This window comes from Panthera onca, chromosome A2, assembly GCF_046562875.1.
Source record: "Panthera onca isolate mPanOnc1 chromosome A2, mPanOnc1 haplotype 2, whole genome shotgun sequence".
NCBI lineage: Eukaryota > Metazoa > Chordata > Mammalia > Carnivora > Felidae > Panthera > Panthera onca.
The window spans coordinates 21864263-21880123 of record NC_138340.1 but is presented as its reverse complement, the minus strand read 5'-3'; the positions used below and the strand labels follow the sequence as shown (position 1 = coordinate 21880123).

The window sequence follows — 15861 nt, the reverse complement described above, 5'->3', positions numbered from 1 at the left end:
ATTTCGGCTCAGGTAATGATCTCACAGTTTGTGAGTTCGAGCCCCTCATCAGGTTCTGTGCTGATAGCGCAGAGGCTGCTTGGGATTCTTCCTCTCCCTCTATCTCTCTGCCTGTCTGTGCTCACTCTGTCTCTCTCTCTCTTTCAAAATAAATAAACTTAAAAGCTCATGGATATAAAGAACAGATCGATGGTTGCCTGAGGTGGGGGGAGGGGAGATCAAAAGGTACAAATTTCCAGTTATGAAATGAGTAAGTTATGGGGATGTAATATACAGCATGGTGACTATAATTCTATATTCTGTCATCCTTTTATTGTATGTTTTTTAACTTATTTATACTCTATTTTATGTGTTAGTTTAGTCTATAAGCATAATTAAAGCTCATTAAGTTTTTGTTTTATAAAAAAAATGTGTTCTTTCATGTAATGAGGCAATGGCTGTGTGGTGTCAAGACCACTGGCCTAAGAGTGAGAGTACCTGAGTTCTAGCCACAGTGCCAAGACTGTTTTCTTCTGATTTGTAATAAGCTATTTAGCCTTTCCATGAACCTCAGTTTCCATCCATAAAAGTGCACAGTGAGACTTCTGATCCAAACAAGATGGCCTAGACTTACTTGTCTCTCCTTGCTTCTCCCTGTTAAGTACAACTATAAAACCCAGAAATAACACAAGAGACAATCAGTAGAACTCTGAAAGGTGGAAAGGGGAAGACTCAGAACTGGCAAAACAGCACAGCAACAGGGTCTTACAACCCTGTTGTAACAGGGTTACAGAAGGTGTAACCCTTACAGAAGGTGGGAACCCAGGCCTGGTATTTGCTGACCTCCAACCTAGCAACACAGGACAGGTCAGGTAGGCTCATTCCCCTCCTGGATCAAGTGGTAGTCCTGCCAACAATATCAGGTGAGCCCAGAAAAACTGGCAGAAAGGATTAGAGGAGCCCTGCTGACAATGAGTGGCCACCAGGGGGAGTGCTTTCCCTCCCTCCCACGAAGGGGAGGGAAGGGTGGAGGAGGAGTCACATCACTGGCCGAGTCTGGGAAGCAGTCTTCATCTGTGAAAGTCAGAGGCTCCCTTCCAGGACAGGCACACCAGGTGGCCTAGCCATGGGGAACTCCTCCCACACCTTCAAGATACTTGGCTGAGAGCCGACTAAATTCTTACTTCAAGAAATTATAAAAAGAAGAGCAAATTAAGCTCAAAACATACAGAAGTAAGGAAAGAATGAAGATAAGAGCAGAAGAAATCAATGACATTGAAAATATGAAAAGAGAAAAATTAGTGAAACAATAAGCTGGGTTTTTAGAAAACTTTTAAGTTTATTTTGAGAGAAACAGAGACAACACAAGTGGGGGAGGGGCAAAGAGAGGGAGGGAGAGAGAAAATCTCAAGCAGGCTCCTCACTGTCATTACAGAGCTCCGTGTGGGGCTCAAACCCACGAAGCAATAAGATCATGACTTGAGCTGAAACCAAGAGTTGGACGTTTAACTGACTGAGCCACCCAGGCACCACAAATTAAAAAAAGGTCAATAAAATTCACAAACCTTTTTAGCAATACTAAGAAAAATAAAACACAATGTACCAGTATCAGGAATGGAATAGTAGGTATCACTATAGATTCTCCAGACATTAAAAGGGTAATAAGCTAATGCTGTGAACATTTAAGTACTTTATTTTTCTTTAATGTTTTTTTTTACATTTTTTAAAATTTATTTTTGATAGACAGCACAAGTGGGGGAGGGGCAGAGAGAGACAGAGACAGAATCCAAAGCAGGCTCCAGGCTCCAAGCTGTCAGCACAGAGCCCGACACGGGGCTTGAACTCACAAACTGTGAGATCATGACCTGAGCCAAAGTCAGACGCTCAACCGACTGAGCCACCCAGACACCCCCTGTGAACAGTTTTATAGTCATAAACTTGATAACTTGGAAGAAATGGACCAGTTCCTTGAAAACCCAAACTACAAAATTCAACCAAGACAAAATAGATAACATGAATAGTCCTATAGCCATTGAAGAAATTGAATTCATAATTCAAAAGAAAAAAATGTCCAGGCCTAGATGGTTTTACTGGAGAATTCAAAGAGGAGTTAACACTAATTTTACATAGTTTCTTCCAGAAAACAGACAAGGAGGGAACAATTTTCAACTGATTTTATAAAGCCAGTATTACTCTGATACCCAAACTAGGCAGACAGTACAATAAAAGAAAACCACAAACCAGTATCTCTCAAGAAGTAGGTTAAAAAGGGGGCACCTGGGTGGCTCAGTTCGTTGAGCATGTAACTTTGGCTCAGGTCATGATCTCACAGTTTGTGAGTTCAAGCCCTGCGTTGGGCTCTGTGTCGACAGCTCAGAGCCTGGAGCCTGCTTCAGATTCTGTGTTTCCCTCTCCCTCTGCCCCTTCCCTGCTTGCACTCTGTGTCTCTCTCAAAAATAAATATTAAAAAACAAAAAAATTTTTAGAGAAGTAAGTTTAAAAAAATCCTCAGCCAAATATTAGCAAACTCAACAATATAGAGAAAAAGGTTTTATTCCAGATCTGCAAAGCTGGTTCAGTATTGAAAATAAGGGGCACCTGGGTGGCTCCATCAGTTTAGCACCTGACTCTGGGTCTCAGCCCAGGTCATGATCTCACAGTCATGAGATCGAGCCTCCTGTCAGGCTCCGCACCAAGTGTAGAGTCTGCTTGGGATTCTCTCTCTCTCTCTTTCTCTGCCCCTTCCCCACTTGTGCACACACACACACACACACACTCTCTCAAAAATAAACATTTTAAAAAAATACATTGAACATCTGTTTAATCCACCATATCAAAAGACTAAAGATGAAATAGAAATATCACATGATCATATTTAGTGTTTTTGATGCAGGGAAAAAACCCATGTCCATGCATGATAAAAACTCTTAAGTTGGGAATAGAAGTAAATTATGTGATCTTGATAAAGAGCATCTGCAACAGACTTACAGCCAGCATTATACTTACAGTGAAAGGCTGAATGTTTTCCCTTTAAGATTGAGAACAAGGCAAGGATGTCCACTGTCAACACTGCTGTGCAACATAGCACTGAAAGTTCTAACCACTGCAATAAGGCAAGAAAGAAAAATAGGCCTACATATTGGAAGAGAAAGGGGAGAAAAATAATAAAAATGTTATTCGCAGATAACAGACTAAGTACAAATTCCTAGAACTAATTAGTGAGCTTGGTAAGATATGAGAATACAAGATCAACATTCAAAACTCAGTCACAATTAAAAACTACCATTTAGGGGCGCTGGCTGGCTCGGTCGGCAGAGCATGTGACTCTTGATCTCGGGGTCATGAGTTAGAGTCCCACAGTGGGTGTAGAGATTACTTAAAAAGATAACCTTAAAAACAAGCCACCATTTATAGCCCTTACAAAGAAAGTTAAATACTTGGGCATAAATTTAACAAAACAAGTATAGGATCTGTGTGCTGAAAATTACTGATGAAAGAAATCAAAGAAGATCTAAATAAATGGAGAGATAGACTGTACTTGTGCATTGAAGTACTCCACATAGTACAAATTCACCTATTCCCAAATTGCTCTGTAGGTTTAAAGCACTTTCTTCTATCAAAATCCCAACAATGTTTTTTGTAGGCATAAACAAACTTATTCTAAAACTTCTATGGAAAAGCATAGGCCGTAGAAGATAAAACAATTTGGAAAAGCATAAAGTGGGGGGAATTATTAAGGCCTACTATATAGCACAAGAATCAAGACAGTGTGGTACTGGTGGAGGAATAAACACATAAATAGGATAAAATAAATCTGGAAATAGACCCACACAAATATACCCAACTGATATTTGACAAAGGTACAAAATACTCCTCAATAAAGAGAGGAGAGCATTTTCAACAAATAATGCTGGATAGAACATTTAGACCAAAAGAAAACCTTAACCTAAGGTTTATGCAAAAATTAACTCAAAATCAATTACCAACTGATGGAGCACCTGGGTGGCTTAGTTGGTTAAGCGTCTGACTTCGGCTCAGGCCATGATGTCATGGTTCTTGGGTACAAGCCTGCATCAGGCTCTGTGCTGACAGCTTAGAGCCTGGAACCTGCTTCAGATTCTGTGTCTCTCTTTCTCTCTGCTCCTGACCCTCCCCCCCCCCCCCCAAATCTTTCTCAAGAATAAATAAAACATTTTAAAAAAGTGATTACCTACTGAAATGTAAAACTATAAACCTTTTAGGAAAAATCATAGAAAATTTTGTTACTGCGGGTCCATCAGGAAAGAATCCTTGACACCAAAAGCATGATCCATAAAAGGAAAAATTGGTAAGTTGGGCCTTGTCAAAATTAAAAATCTTTGCTCTGGAAGGACCTTACTAAGAATGAAAAACAAGCTCCAGATAGAAAATATCTTCAAACCACATATCCAACAAAGGCCTAGTATCTTGAATATCTAAAGAACTCATAAAATTCAACAGTAAAAAACGTCCAATTAGAAGGGGCAAAAGACATGAACAGACATTTGACTAAACAGAAAATATGGATGACAGAGAAGCACATGAAAAGATGTTCAGCATCATTATTAGCTTCTAGGGAGATGTAAACTAAAACCACAGTGAGATGCCACTATATACCTGTCAGAATGGATGAAGTTAAAAATAGAAGAACAGATGCTGGCAAGGATGCAGAGAAACTGGATTGCTCATATGTTGCTGGTAGGAATATAAAATAGTACCAACACTCTAGAGAACAGAGTTTCTTCTTTAAACTGGACATGCAACTTCTGTGACTCAGTAACTGTGCTTTGGGGCATTTAACCCAGAGATGAAGACTTACATTCACACGAAAACCTGTGCATGGACATTCATAGCTGCTTATTTGTTAACTCAAAACTGGAAACACACCATGTGTCCATCAGTGGATGAACATTTGAACAGGTATGGCCACACCATGAAATACTACACAGCCGAAAAAGAGAGTGGGGGTGGGGATGAACAATTGGTGCAAGCAACAACTTGGATGAATATCCAGAGAATTATGTTGGGTTAGAAAACTCAATCTCAAAAAGCTGCATGTTATATGATTCCCTTTATATTCTGTAACATTCTTGAAATGACAACATTAAAGAAACAGAGAACAGATTAGTGTGTCTGCCAGGAGTCAGAGATGGGGGAGAGGGACCAAGGGAAGAGGGTGTGGCTATAAAAGTCCACCAGGGATCTTTGTGGCCACAGCAATGTTCTGTAACTTGACTGTATCAATGTCAGAAGCCTGGCTGTGAAATCATACTATAGTTTTACCAAACGTTACCAATGGAAGAAACAAAGGGCACATACAGTCTCTGTTTATTTTTTCCAAGTGTGTGTGAAGCTACAATTATTTCAAAATTAAAAGTTTAATTTAGCCCTTTTCCTTTGGAGCGCCACTGAAAATCCTGGTGTCGCCATGGTGTTACCAGTATTGTAAGAACAAAACATACCCAAAGTCTCACTTCGGCAGAAGTGTCCCTGATGCCAATATCCACATCTTTGACCTGGGGCAGAAGAAGGCAAAAGTGAATGGGTTCCCACTATGTGGCACATGACGTCAGATGAATATGAGCAGCTCTCCTCTGAAGCCCTGGAGACTGCCTGTATTTTTGCCAGCAAGTACATGGTGAAAAGCTATGGCAAAGATGGTTTTCATATCCAAGTGCAACTCCACCCCATCCCCATCATCTGTATCAACAAGATGTTGTCCTGTGCTGGGGTTGACGGGCTCCAGACAGGTATGTGGAGTGCCTTTGGAAAACCCCAGGGCACATGGTTAGGGTCCACAGTGGCCATGTCATCATGTCCTTCCAGAAGCGTGTGATTGAGGCCCTACGCAGAGCCAAGTTCAGGTCCTCTGGCCACCAGAAGATCTTCATTTCCAAGAAATAGGGCTAAGTTTAATGTGGACAAATTTGGAGACATGATGGCTGAAAAGCAGCTCATCCCAGATGGCTGTGGGGTCAAATACATCCCTACTCATGGCCTCTTAGACAAATGACAGGCTCTGCACTCATGAGAACCTCAGCACTGCTCCCTCCTTATTCATGCCCACCAATAAATTCTACTTCCTGTCTTAAAAAAAAAAAAAAGTTTAATTTTTAAAAAAAGACATAATGATATCTGCACTGCCTGTACCAGTCATTTTAAGTATGAAGGAAGGTGCAGCCTGGGCCAAGTTGTGAGTATCATGGTGGGCGCACGTGGTAGCAATGAGCCATAGCTATTCATATGTTTGTTTTGACTTATAATTCAGTATTTCTGTCCCACCTTATCCAAAAAGTGTTTACAGTGGTTTTTATGTATTGTTAACCTTTAATTATAAAGTTCATTTGTCTATTCACCAAATAGTTTTTGAAGGTTTTCTTAGTGTTGATCACACCACACGTGCTGGGAATGAAAAAGGAAAAGAAGTGTGATAGGCTGAGCTCAGCCCCAGCATTTCCATTTCCTGCGTGAACGATGTTGATCATAGGCTGGATCTGGAGCTGGTGTTTGTTTTTATTGTAATTACTGATTCCATATTTCAGGCTTCGAAAGATTGATGGAGGTTCTGTTGTTTGGTTCTGCTGGTGGGTGAACTTGGTTTTCGATAATTAAGACACTTTTTTTCACATTTCACTGTCAATTTGAAATGCATCTCGCAATGTTGACTCTTAGTTTAACAGCACTTTCCTTTCTTGGTAACACAGAAAATAATGGTACCTCTTACACTTAGTGGCACCTTAGGCTCAATGAGATCTGGAAATCATGTCTGAAAACTTTCTTTCGCAATTTTCATCTGAATATTTTACCTATCTTAATTTTATTAATAATTTTATTAAGCAGTTTAAGGGAGAGGCTTTTTTTTTCTTTAGAGGAACTCTTAACAATTTGAGGGTTTGATGGTAAATTCTGTTGGTGGTAAATTCTCTGACATTCCGTGGTAATAATATAGTATTTACATATACTCAAATGTTGAAACCGCATTTCCCATTATCTTTTTTTCTCCTTTGTTTTTCAAGTGTCAATATACAGCATCTGGTTTTACGATAAGAATGACTGTCACCGCATAGCCAAACTCATGGCCGAGTAAGTATTTCTTTTACAACATAGATCTAATTAATGATATATGAGAGATGAAAAATCACTTTCCCCCTCGCTTCTGTTTGCTACTGAGTCTACTAATTTGTTTCTCCCCTGATTTCCTGCTTATTGTCCAAAAATTGGAAGAGGCAGAAAAGCTTAAAACTAGAATTATCTGTAACCCTACTACTCCCATTGTTAGTGTTTTAGTCTGTTTCCTTCCCGTCTTTATTTGTACATTAGGTCGGTGTGTGTGGTGGTTTTTTTACAAAAACAGATCACCCTGTACCTCCTACTTTTCAGTTCAACAGCCTTTTTCCAGTTTACGCTAAAGAGTCCTCTGTGGCATTTGTAATTTTATCCAGTCCTGAAGACAAATCTTAATTTAACCAAACCCTTATTGTTAAGCATGTGCTTAGGGCTGACCCCAAAGGACGCTATCACGCCCAGGGCACAGGCAGGTGGCGCTAGGCTCTGGCGAGAGGAGTGGTGCGGCGCTCCGCAGCCAGTAGAGAACTCCTGCCCACGCCTCCTTGACGTGAACTCCGCTGTGGCGCCGACGCTAGGTGTAGTGGTCCCCCAGTTCACTGATGGGCTGTGTTCCAGGAGATGCTTTGTATGTCAGAATCTTGGAATTGGAAAGCAATTTCATTGAATGAGAGTTCTAAAGGGTGGCTTACTGTCTTTTCTCAAGCTAGCCCGCAGGAGCCACCCCTCATCTGGCTTCTCTGTGCTGCTGGTGCTGCTGGTCTGGGTTCTGGGAGCCCGAGACACCGTGGCGCTGGAGAGGCCTGCGGTGCTGCGGCCACCAGTGTATTCTGGCTCACCTGTGTTTCCTTTTCGGTTTTTGCCTAAATCTCCCCAGAGGTGTGAACCCCCACCCCATCATCGGAATTCCTTTCGTTCTCCTGCAAGATTTTTATCTACATCTTTGGAAGAAAACTGTCTTAATTTTTTAAGAAACAGTCCAATTTCACACTAATTTCTATAAAAGTGTAAATAGATAAGCCCCAAACCTCAATTCCAGGCATATTTGCATTTTAAAAGAAGCCCATATGGCTAAAGCAAAGTTTTAATCGAAGACCACTGTCATGTCCTGATTGGATGTCTGTCCGCCTTCTGCTTTGATGGCTCTGGCCGTGAGCTCACAGGATAGGCTGTGTTTATTACTGTGGGCATACACCCCTGAAGACATTGTTCCAAATGAACTTGCATCAGTCATGTTGGAAAACATGTTGCCTCTCTAGAAACACACTTCCTTCCTTCCTTTCCTTTCCTTCCTTCCTTTCTTTTTTTTTTTTAATTTATTTATTTTTTTAATGTGTTTATTTATTTTTAAGACAAAGAGAGACAGAGCATGAGCAGGGGAGGCGCAGAGAGAGGGGGAGACACAGAAGCAGAAGCAGGCTCCAGGCTCTGAGCTGTCAGCACAGAGCCTGACGCAGGGCTCGAACTCACAGACCACGAGATCATGACCTGAGCCAAAGTCAGACGCTCAACCGACTGAGCCACCCAGGCGCCCCCTTCCTCCCTTTCTTTTAATGTTTTACTTATTTTTGAAAGAGAGAGAGAGAGAGAGAGCAGGGGGAGGGGCAGAGAGAGAGGGGGACAGAGGATCCGAAGCGGGCTCTCTGGCTCTGCACTGACAGCAGAGAGCCTGACGTGAGGCTCCAACTCACTAACCTCAAGGTCATCATCTGAGCTTTGCGAAGTTGGACACATAGCAACTGAGCACACTTTATTTTTACAACACCTTTCCCTGGAAATGAATTAAAACTACTTTTTTTACAAAGCCATTTACTTATTTGATGACTACTTTTTGTATTTTTGAAAGTGACAGCAAAGGCAGTTTACTTCAAATTACTTAGAAGACACAGATGTATTGATTCTTGGTTATCCTGAAATCCAGAATATTTTTCTGAAATATCTAAACTTTGGAATATGTTAGTATATAGACTTTCTCCTGCAGGTTGAGAACTTTTGGACCCCAAGTAAGAAATATGTTTCTTTTAGCTTTAATAGCTACTCACAGGAAACCATTTTGAGCTTTTGTCTAAACTGTCAGGGCCAGTGGTACCCCTCATACAAGACTTCAGGTGGTAAATGAGGCAGAAGACTGAAGGCCTATCTGAAAATATTGTACTGAAACCAAAAGTAGGATGAGGAAGTAGAAACAGAAAGCAAAAGGGAAAAGGAGCATTTGAGTTTCTTTCACAAGAAATGCCCAAAAGAAGCACATTTGCTTACGCTTCCAGCTGGTTTTACTAGAAGCAGGGGAGTTATTGAAAGTGATTAGAGAGTGCCCTCATGAAACTGTTAGTAATGAGTTTTCAAGTGCCTGGCCTATTTATGGCCGAAGAGAACACCTTATATGTTAACATGAACTTTGTGATAAATGGTGTCGTGGTCACCAAAGATAAAGAAAAGACTGCTTTATCTTTCTTTGCTCTGACTTTGCCTGTGTACAGCCTCTGTTTGCTACATAATTCATAATATTATCTCTGCCCACCAGAAATACAGGTGTGTATTGGCATATTGTGTTTGTGTCTCAATAAATGTGCCTGTCGGTGCCCATTCTGTTAAATCACTGTTTCAACAGCTGCAATATAATAAAAATTCTCCAAGTAAAGAAGTTGACTTATTCCAAAAGATGTTTATAAAAACTGAGAAGCTCTGCGGTAGAGCATGCACACCTCTAAACCTGTACTGTATCCGAATTTAGAAATCCTCTCTGGTCAGTGGCAGGGTTGAAAATCCACTAAACTTGGGAAATGCTGACTCTCCTAAAGAGGAAATCCACCCTGCCAGAAACTCTTCCTAACAATAAATACTTGTTTGAACGGTTGCCTACGAAGACTGAAATTTGGAGAACTCATGGAAGTGAGCCTTATTCCTGATTTATGGGTAGTCTTGAGGGCATATTTGAGAAGAGGGTGCTCCTCAGAGAGTTTGGATTGGAAGAGGCCTGATAGAGTCCTGGCATCTTTCCTGTCCCTTCTTGCCACCTGGACATGCTGTTGAAAGCAGAAGTGAACATTGTAAAGAGGCCTGTTCCACTGGTCTAATAGTGGTGACTATTAGAAATGTTTTTGGGGCACATGAGTGGCTCAGTGGGTTGAGCGTCCAACTTCAGCTCAGGTCATGATCTCACAGTTCACGAGTTCAAGCCCCGCATCGGGTTCTGTGCTGACAGCTCAGAGCCTGGAGCCTGCTTTGGATTCTGAGTCTCTCCCTCTCTCTCTGCCCCTCCCCCGCTTGTACTCTGTCTCTCTCAAAAATCAAACATTTTTTTAAAATTAAAAAAAAGAAAGAAAGAAATGTTCTTTTGGGGGGTGCCTGGCTGGCTCAATCAGTGAAGCATGCAGTTCTTGATCTCAGAGTCTTGAATTGCAAACCCCATGTTGGGCATAAAGCTTACTTTATTTAAAAAAAAAAAAAAAAAACTGAACCAAAATTACAGATCCAGATACAGTCTGGAGCAGGGATGAGGGGAATACCAGGATGGACAAACCAGGCAGCCTGTCAAGAGGGAGGAGAAACAGGCTGTGTGACCGGAGTCTTCAATGAAGGTGAATTCAAGCTGGTGCAGCTTGTAACTGAGTACAAATACAAGTCTCTTGAAATAGCACTCTTTTTTTCCCCCTCGTTATTAAAGGAGTGCCTGTTAATTATGGAAAATGAAGAAACGGACAAAAAAGGAACGGGAAATTGCTTGTGATCTACCATCAAGAAATAACCAACGTATATCTCTCCAGTCTTTTTCTCCTTTGCAACAGGCCTCACAGTTGGGGCCATATAGTCTTTCTTGACTGGTATGGATATAAATGAGACAATATGGATGCTAATTGGTCTGATCTTCATATCACATACCAGTCTTCTTTCATTCTACTGTAAAGTCTGTGACTGTACATTTATTTCAGAAATAATCATCCTATTCAGAGCTATAAGCATCTAGATAGAGAAATAACACCATTACTGCAAAGCAAGATCTTCTAAACAGAAATCTTGCCTTAGGAGAAGATTCTGGTCAAGTAAATTTGGGGAAATGTATAAGCCCACCCTTCTTGGAGAATCAAATATACTTTAGTACGTTAAAAACTCAGAATGAGTCTGCTGTTGAAAAAAAAAAAAGTGCTTAATACTGTTTAACCCAGTGTTTTCAAATAAAAGAACCATCCCACGCACATGAATGGGAGCTCCTAGGCAGGTTGTTTTAAAGCAGTGAACTGACACTAAAGTGGCCTATTCTTGTCCTATTCCTGTTGTTCAAAAAAACCCAAGGGGGCACCTGGGTGGCTCAGTCGGTTAAGCGGCTGACTTTGGCTCAGGTCATGATCTCGTGGTCCATGAGTTGGAGCCCCGCATCGGGCTCTGTGCTGATAGCTCAGAGCCTGGAGCCTGTTTCAGATTCTGTGTCTCCCTCTCTCTGACCCTCCCCCGTTCACACTCTGTCTCTCTCTGTCTCAAAAATAAATAAACGTTAAAAAAATTAAAAAAAAAAAAAAAAAAAAAACCAACCAAGAAACAGATCTTCTGCTACTGAATTGTTTTATTGCCCGTCCTTATCACCATCCAGAAAGTTTTCAGCTTATACAATAATCAAGTTATGCTGTGCCCATAATATCCTGTGGCAGGTAATCCTGTTCATTAGAGCTGGGATTAAAACCTAAATGAATCTTAAAAAGAAAAAGACCCCAGCCCTCTCTGGCATTCTTAACCCTCAACTTTTCTTGCTTTATTTTCAAGTGCAGAATTAGCCTGAGCACCAATCAGAATGAATAGCACTGCCATGATCACCCTGACCTCACCACCCACTTGGTGATTTCTAAGGAGAGAATAAGGGAAACCTTTGAAGATTTGCTGAAATCTTTTTTTTTTTTTTTAAGAAGCTCCTCTCCCTCCCTCTCCCTCCCTCTCTCTCTCTCCTTCTCTCTCCTTCTCCCCACCTCCCCCAGTCCAGTGTCAGTACAGACTTGCCACAGTGGTTGCTCAGCTATGCACCCTGCCCGTGTCTTGCTGACTACATGCTTTTGAAAATGTACTTCACCTGGTAGTTTGAATTTGAGACTTCAAAAAAGAGAAATAATTTGGTCATTTTTAACATATCTGCTCCTTCCATCTCTAGAAAAGAATTCTGTACTCTGCCCTTCTAACAGTGAGACACATCAGTTGGCATTGTTGCACATGAGCTGGTAAAGCAGTTAGTTATGTACTCCCAATACAGACCGAGGCCCTGCAATTGTATTCGGAGGAAGCGTACCCTATGAAATTCTTCCCGCATCCTCAGAAGACAAACACCAGGAGAGTTCGTGGGTCAGATTGTGCCTAAAGAAGTCTTTCTAAAATCTGGTTCTCCTCCTCTAGTGTGGTAGAAGAGGAGACACGGCGGTCCCAGCAAGCTGCTCGGGACAAACAGAGTCCCAGCCAGGCTAACGGCTGCAGTGACCACAGGCCCATCGACATTCTGGAGATGCTAAGCAGAGCCAAGGATGAATATGAGAGGGTGAGACGGATCTGGGAGGACCAAGAGGGGAGAAGGAGGCAGGTGGGGAGTAGGGGGAGGGGGCGTGGGGGCATGTGCTGGGGAAGTCACCCCTAGGCCAGCAGAGATAATTAGTCCAGAAAGAATACATGTCTTACAGTTTTTAGCCTAAAAGGGAAAGAAATTTGCTTACGTCCAAGCCCTTGACTTGGTGTGAAAGTTTAGAATGCTCTTTTTCTATTCCCATAAAATTACTGAAAAATGGTTTCAGGGTGCAAAAGTTAGCCTGCAGCAGGTAGTTCTTCAAAAGCTTCTTGCCTGTTCTTCACCCCTGCGGCCTCTGCTAGGGCTTAGGAATATGTGTAGCCTGATCATTTGCACCTGCTAATACAAAGGGTATATTTATGGTCTGCAGTTGGTGGTAGGTTCACAGCCTTCATTAAGCATTATTTGGAATTCTACCCACGTGTGAAGCTTTTCTAGATTTTTTTTCTTTTCTGTATATTAGTTTAAAAGTGAAAGGATGGCGTTTTCTCCCTGAAATTGAATAAAATGGAAGTTGTAGTGCATTTGTTAACTTATTCACTACACACTTACGAACCGTCCACTATGCGTCACGCAGTGGGCATTTCATTAGTGGTCTTCAAACTGCATGGCTTTGGAACTGCCCTGACTTTTCACTTGACATGGGCCCCTGAGAGCTTCACACTTCATAGGAGGCAGACTGAAGGTTTCCACTGCTGCGCTTTGTTTCAGTGGAATTGTAATTGTCACCTTACTCTTTACTCATATGTGATTAAGTACTTTTCTTTTGTTTTTTGTGTAATCCTCACCTCACCAAAAGTTCCAGGGACAGGTGTGAAAAGCACTCTCTATGGTGTGTTTCCCAAACAATTCTGCTCTAACACTAGACTCTACATAGTTAACAGGTGACCCTTAGGAAAGGTTCCAGTTGGTCAAGTGAGTTAAGGAAATGTTGTTAACATGGCTCCTCCTCCCCATCCTCCTGGGGCTTTGGGCTTTGCAATGCTCAAGACTCTGAGGGGCCCTACAATAAGTACAGCAGCACCGATTCCCAGGTTGATCGAACTATGGGACCATTTTTCTCATATTCCACTTCAGCATCTCAAGAATCTAGAGTTTAGGGAGCAGACTTTGAAACAGTGCTCTGGAAGGTAGTTTCCTCTAACAGTGCTCTGGAAGGTTGAAAAGTCCTATTCAAACACCAAAGGAAATCTCACTTCTGAGGTGGAGAAGTGTACATTAGAGCCCCTGAGAAGTTCAAGTTGCATCACATTCCTCAGTGTCTCATAGAGAATTAAGAGGAATTTATGCAACTCTGAAAATTAATATAGGAAAAGCAGTCATCTCTGTAGTGGATGCATGAACACTTAGGATCCTAACTGGATGAGAATAAATTCCGAGAATACTTGTTCTTTTAGGTCACCTTATATTCCCCCAAATTCCCTCTCATATCCTTAATGAGATCTGGCTATCTATATAGATGCCTTGTTCTGTTTTTATAGAGGCCTTTTTGTGTTCTGAGAACAGGTAGCTAATAAATCCAGGGCTCTGTCACGCATTCCTAGTGATGACTAGATCACGGTGCCACACGGGACAGAAAGCGTAGGTGCTGTGCACCAGAGCTGGTGCTCTGGGAGGTGGCCTGGCTTACTCCTCAGCCTAAGAAGCAAGTAGCCACAAAATGAAAGAAGGAACAGAGCCTTGGTTTTGTCCACAAAGCTATAAAGGAACTCTAGGTCAAGCAGGCAATCTGAAAATGTGACACATTGCAAAAGGTAAGAATATGGAGAGCACGGTAATTACCGTTGTAAAGAAAATTCCCCCATGCTATGGAATAAGTAAAGTGATGTCTATGGCTAGATTAAAACTAATAAACCTTTGGGAATTTTGTAAATCTTTGGTACTTCCTTTTTATAATGCATTCTTTCTGGTTTTGAAAACTATCTGTAAATAGGTGGAGCTTCCTGAAAGAGCAGGTTTTTTTCGTGTCTACACTTGCCTGTTGTCCAACCAAATGGGAGTTGGAATTCGCAGTGACCCGTGAATTCATAGCCAAGTGTTTGCATGGGCGCTCTCAGCTGACGCGCAGCTCCAGATGGCCCTTTGTTTGTCTGTAGTAGAGACTTAGATTGACAGTCTAGGGCAGAGGTGCAAGCCATGCCTCAGTGATGGCATGTAACCCCAATCCTAAATCTCCCCCACCCACCGTGAATGAAATTCCACGCTTTGCGGTGAAGGATTTATAGTAAAGACTGTTGGGAAATTACAACTCTATAGTAAACATTTGCTCCTAAAGTCCTATAGTTTGTTTTAACCAACTTACCTTTTTTAAAGGTAAGAAACAGGCCCCCAGGTGGCTGAGTCGGTTGAGCGTCCAACTTTGGTTCAGGTCACGATCTCACGGTTCATGAGTTTGAGCCCCGAGTCAGGCTCACTGCTATCAGCATGGAGCCCGCTTTAGATCCTCTGTCCCCCTCTCTCTCTGCCCCTCCCCTGTCATACTCTCTCTCTAAACAATAAACAAAACATTAAAAAGTAATAATAATAAAGGTAAGAAAGATAGCTAAAGCCACAATCCTTTACAGCGGCCCCTTACTGAGTTGCTTGTAGCCACAGGATATAATCCTGGATTTTGGTTGAGAGGTTGTTTGTATTTCATATTTAAAGATTAGAGTAAAAGAAAAAAACATAATCCCACCTCCTAGAAATAATCACTGATAATACTTTGTATCCTTCCAAAAATATGTGTAAATGTGTCCCAGAGTGTGTGGTATGCTTCTCTACACTAGTTTTATTATTAACTAGTTTTAAAAGTCGCTTTTATTAACTCTTTTGTAACCAGGTTTTTTTTTCAAAGAACAATACCTTGATGACAGTAGCTATTTATTCATCTCACAGGGGAGTCCCTGTGAGATTTCTTTCGGTAGAATGAAAACTTTTTGAAAAAGAGAAGAGTGGTATTCATAGCTGCATGTTTTTCTCCCGTGCTTTACGTAAACAATATGCTGTTCTTTTCTGATTCTCTTAAGAACTCAGAAATATATCCTGTGGCTAAGTCTTCGTGTTCAGCATTTTCTCTTAAGATAAACTATTTGAAATACAATTGGTAGATCGAAGGATTTTGTCATTTTTAAGGTTTATACTAAATATTATAATAAAATTACCCTCCAGAAAGTTTGATTGTCCATTTCCCCAAATCTGTACAAATAGCAAGTGTCCTCTACAAACTCAGATTAAACCTTCCGAGAACAGCCCTGCACGTGTATAAAAAAAAATGTCTG

The 15861-nt window shown here is 41.4% G+C and overlaps 1 protein-coding gene and 1 pseudogene across 1 annotated transcript in view; both read left to right on the top strand.

Annotated features, from left to right (window-relative positions):
- Positions 1-15861, top strand: part of DCP1A (decapping mRNA 1A) — a 56520-nt gene that overhangs the window by 21468 nt on the left and 19191 nt on the right. Inside the window, exons 4-5 of the mRNA XM_060631309.3 lie at positions 7014-7080; positions 12439-12577. Of these exons, the coding sequence (XP_060487292.2) occupies positions 7014-7080; positions 12439-12577 (206 nt within the window). The remainder of the gene's footprint in view (positions 1-7013; positions 7081-12438; positions 12578-15861) is intronic.
- LOC132673503 (large ribosomal subunit protein uL16-like) lies at positions 4886-7005 on the top strand (annotated as a pseudogene).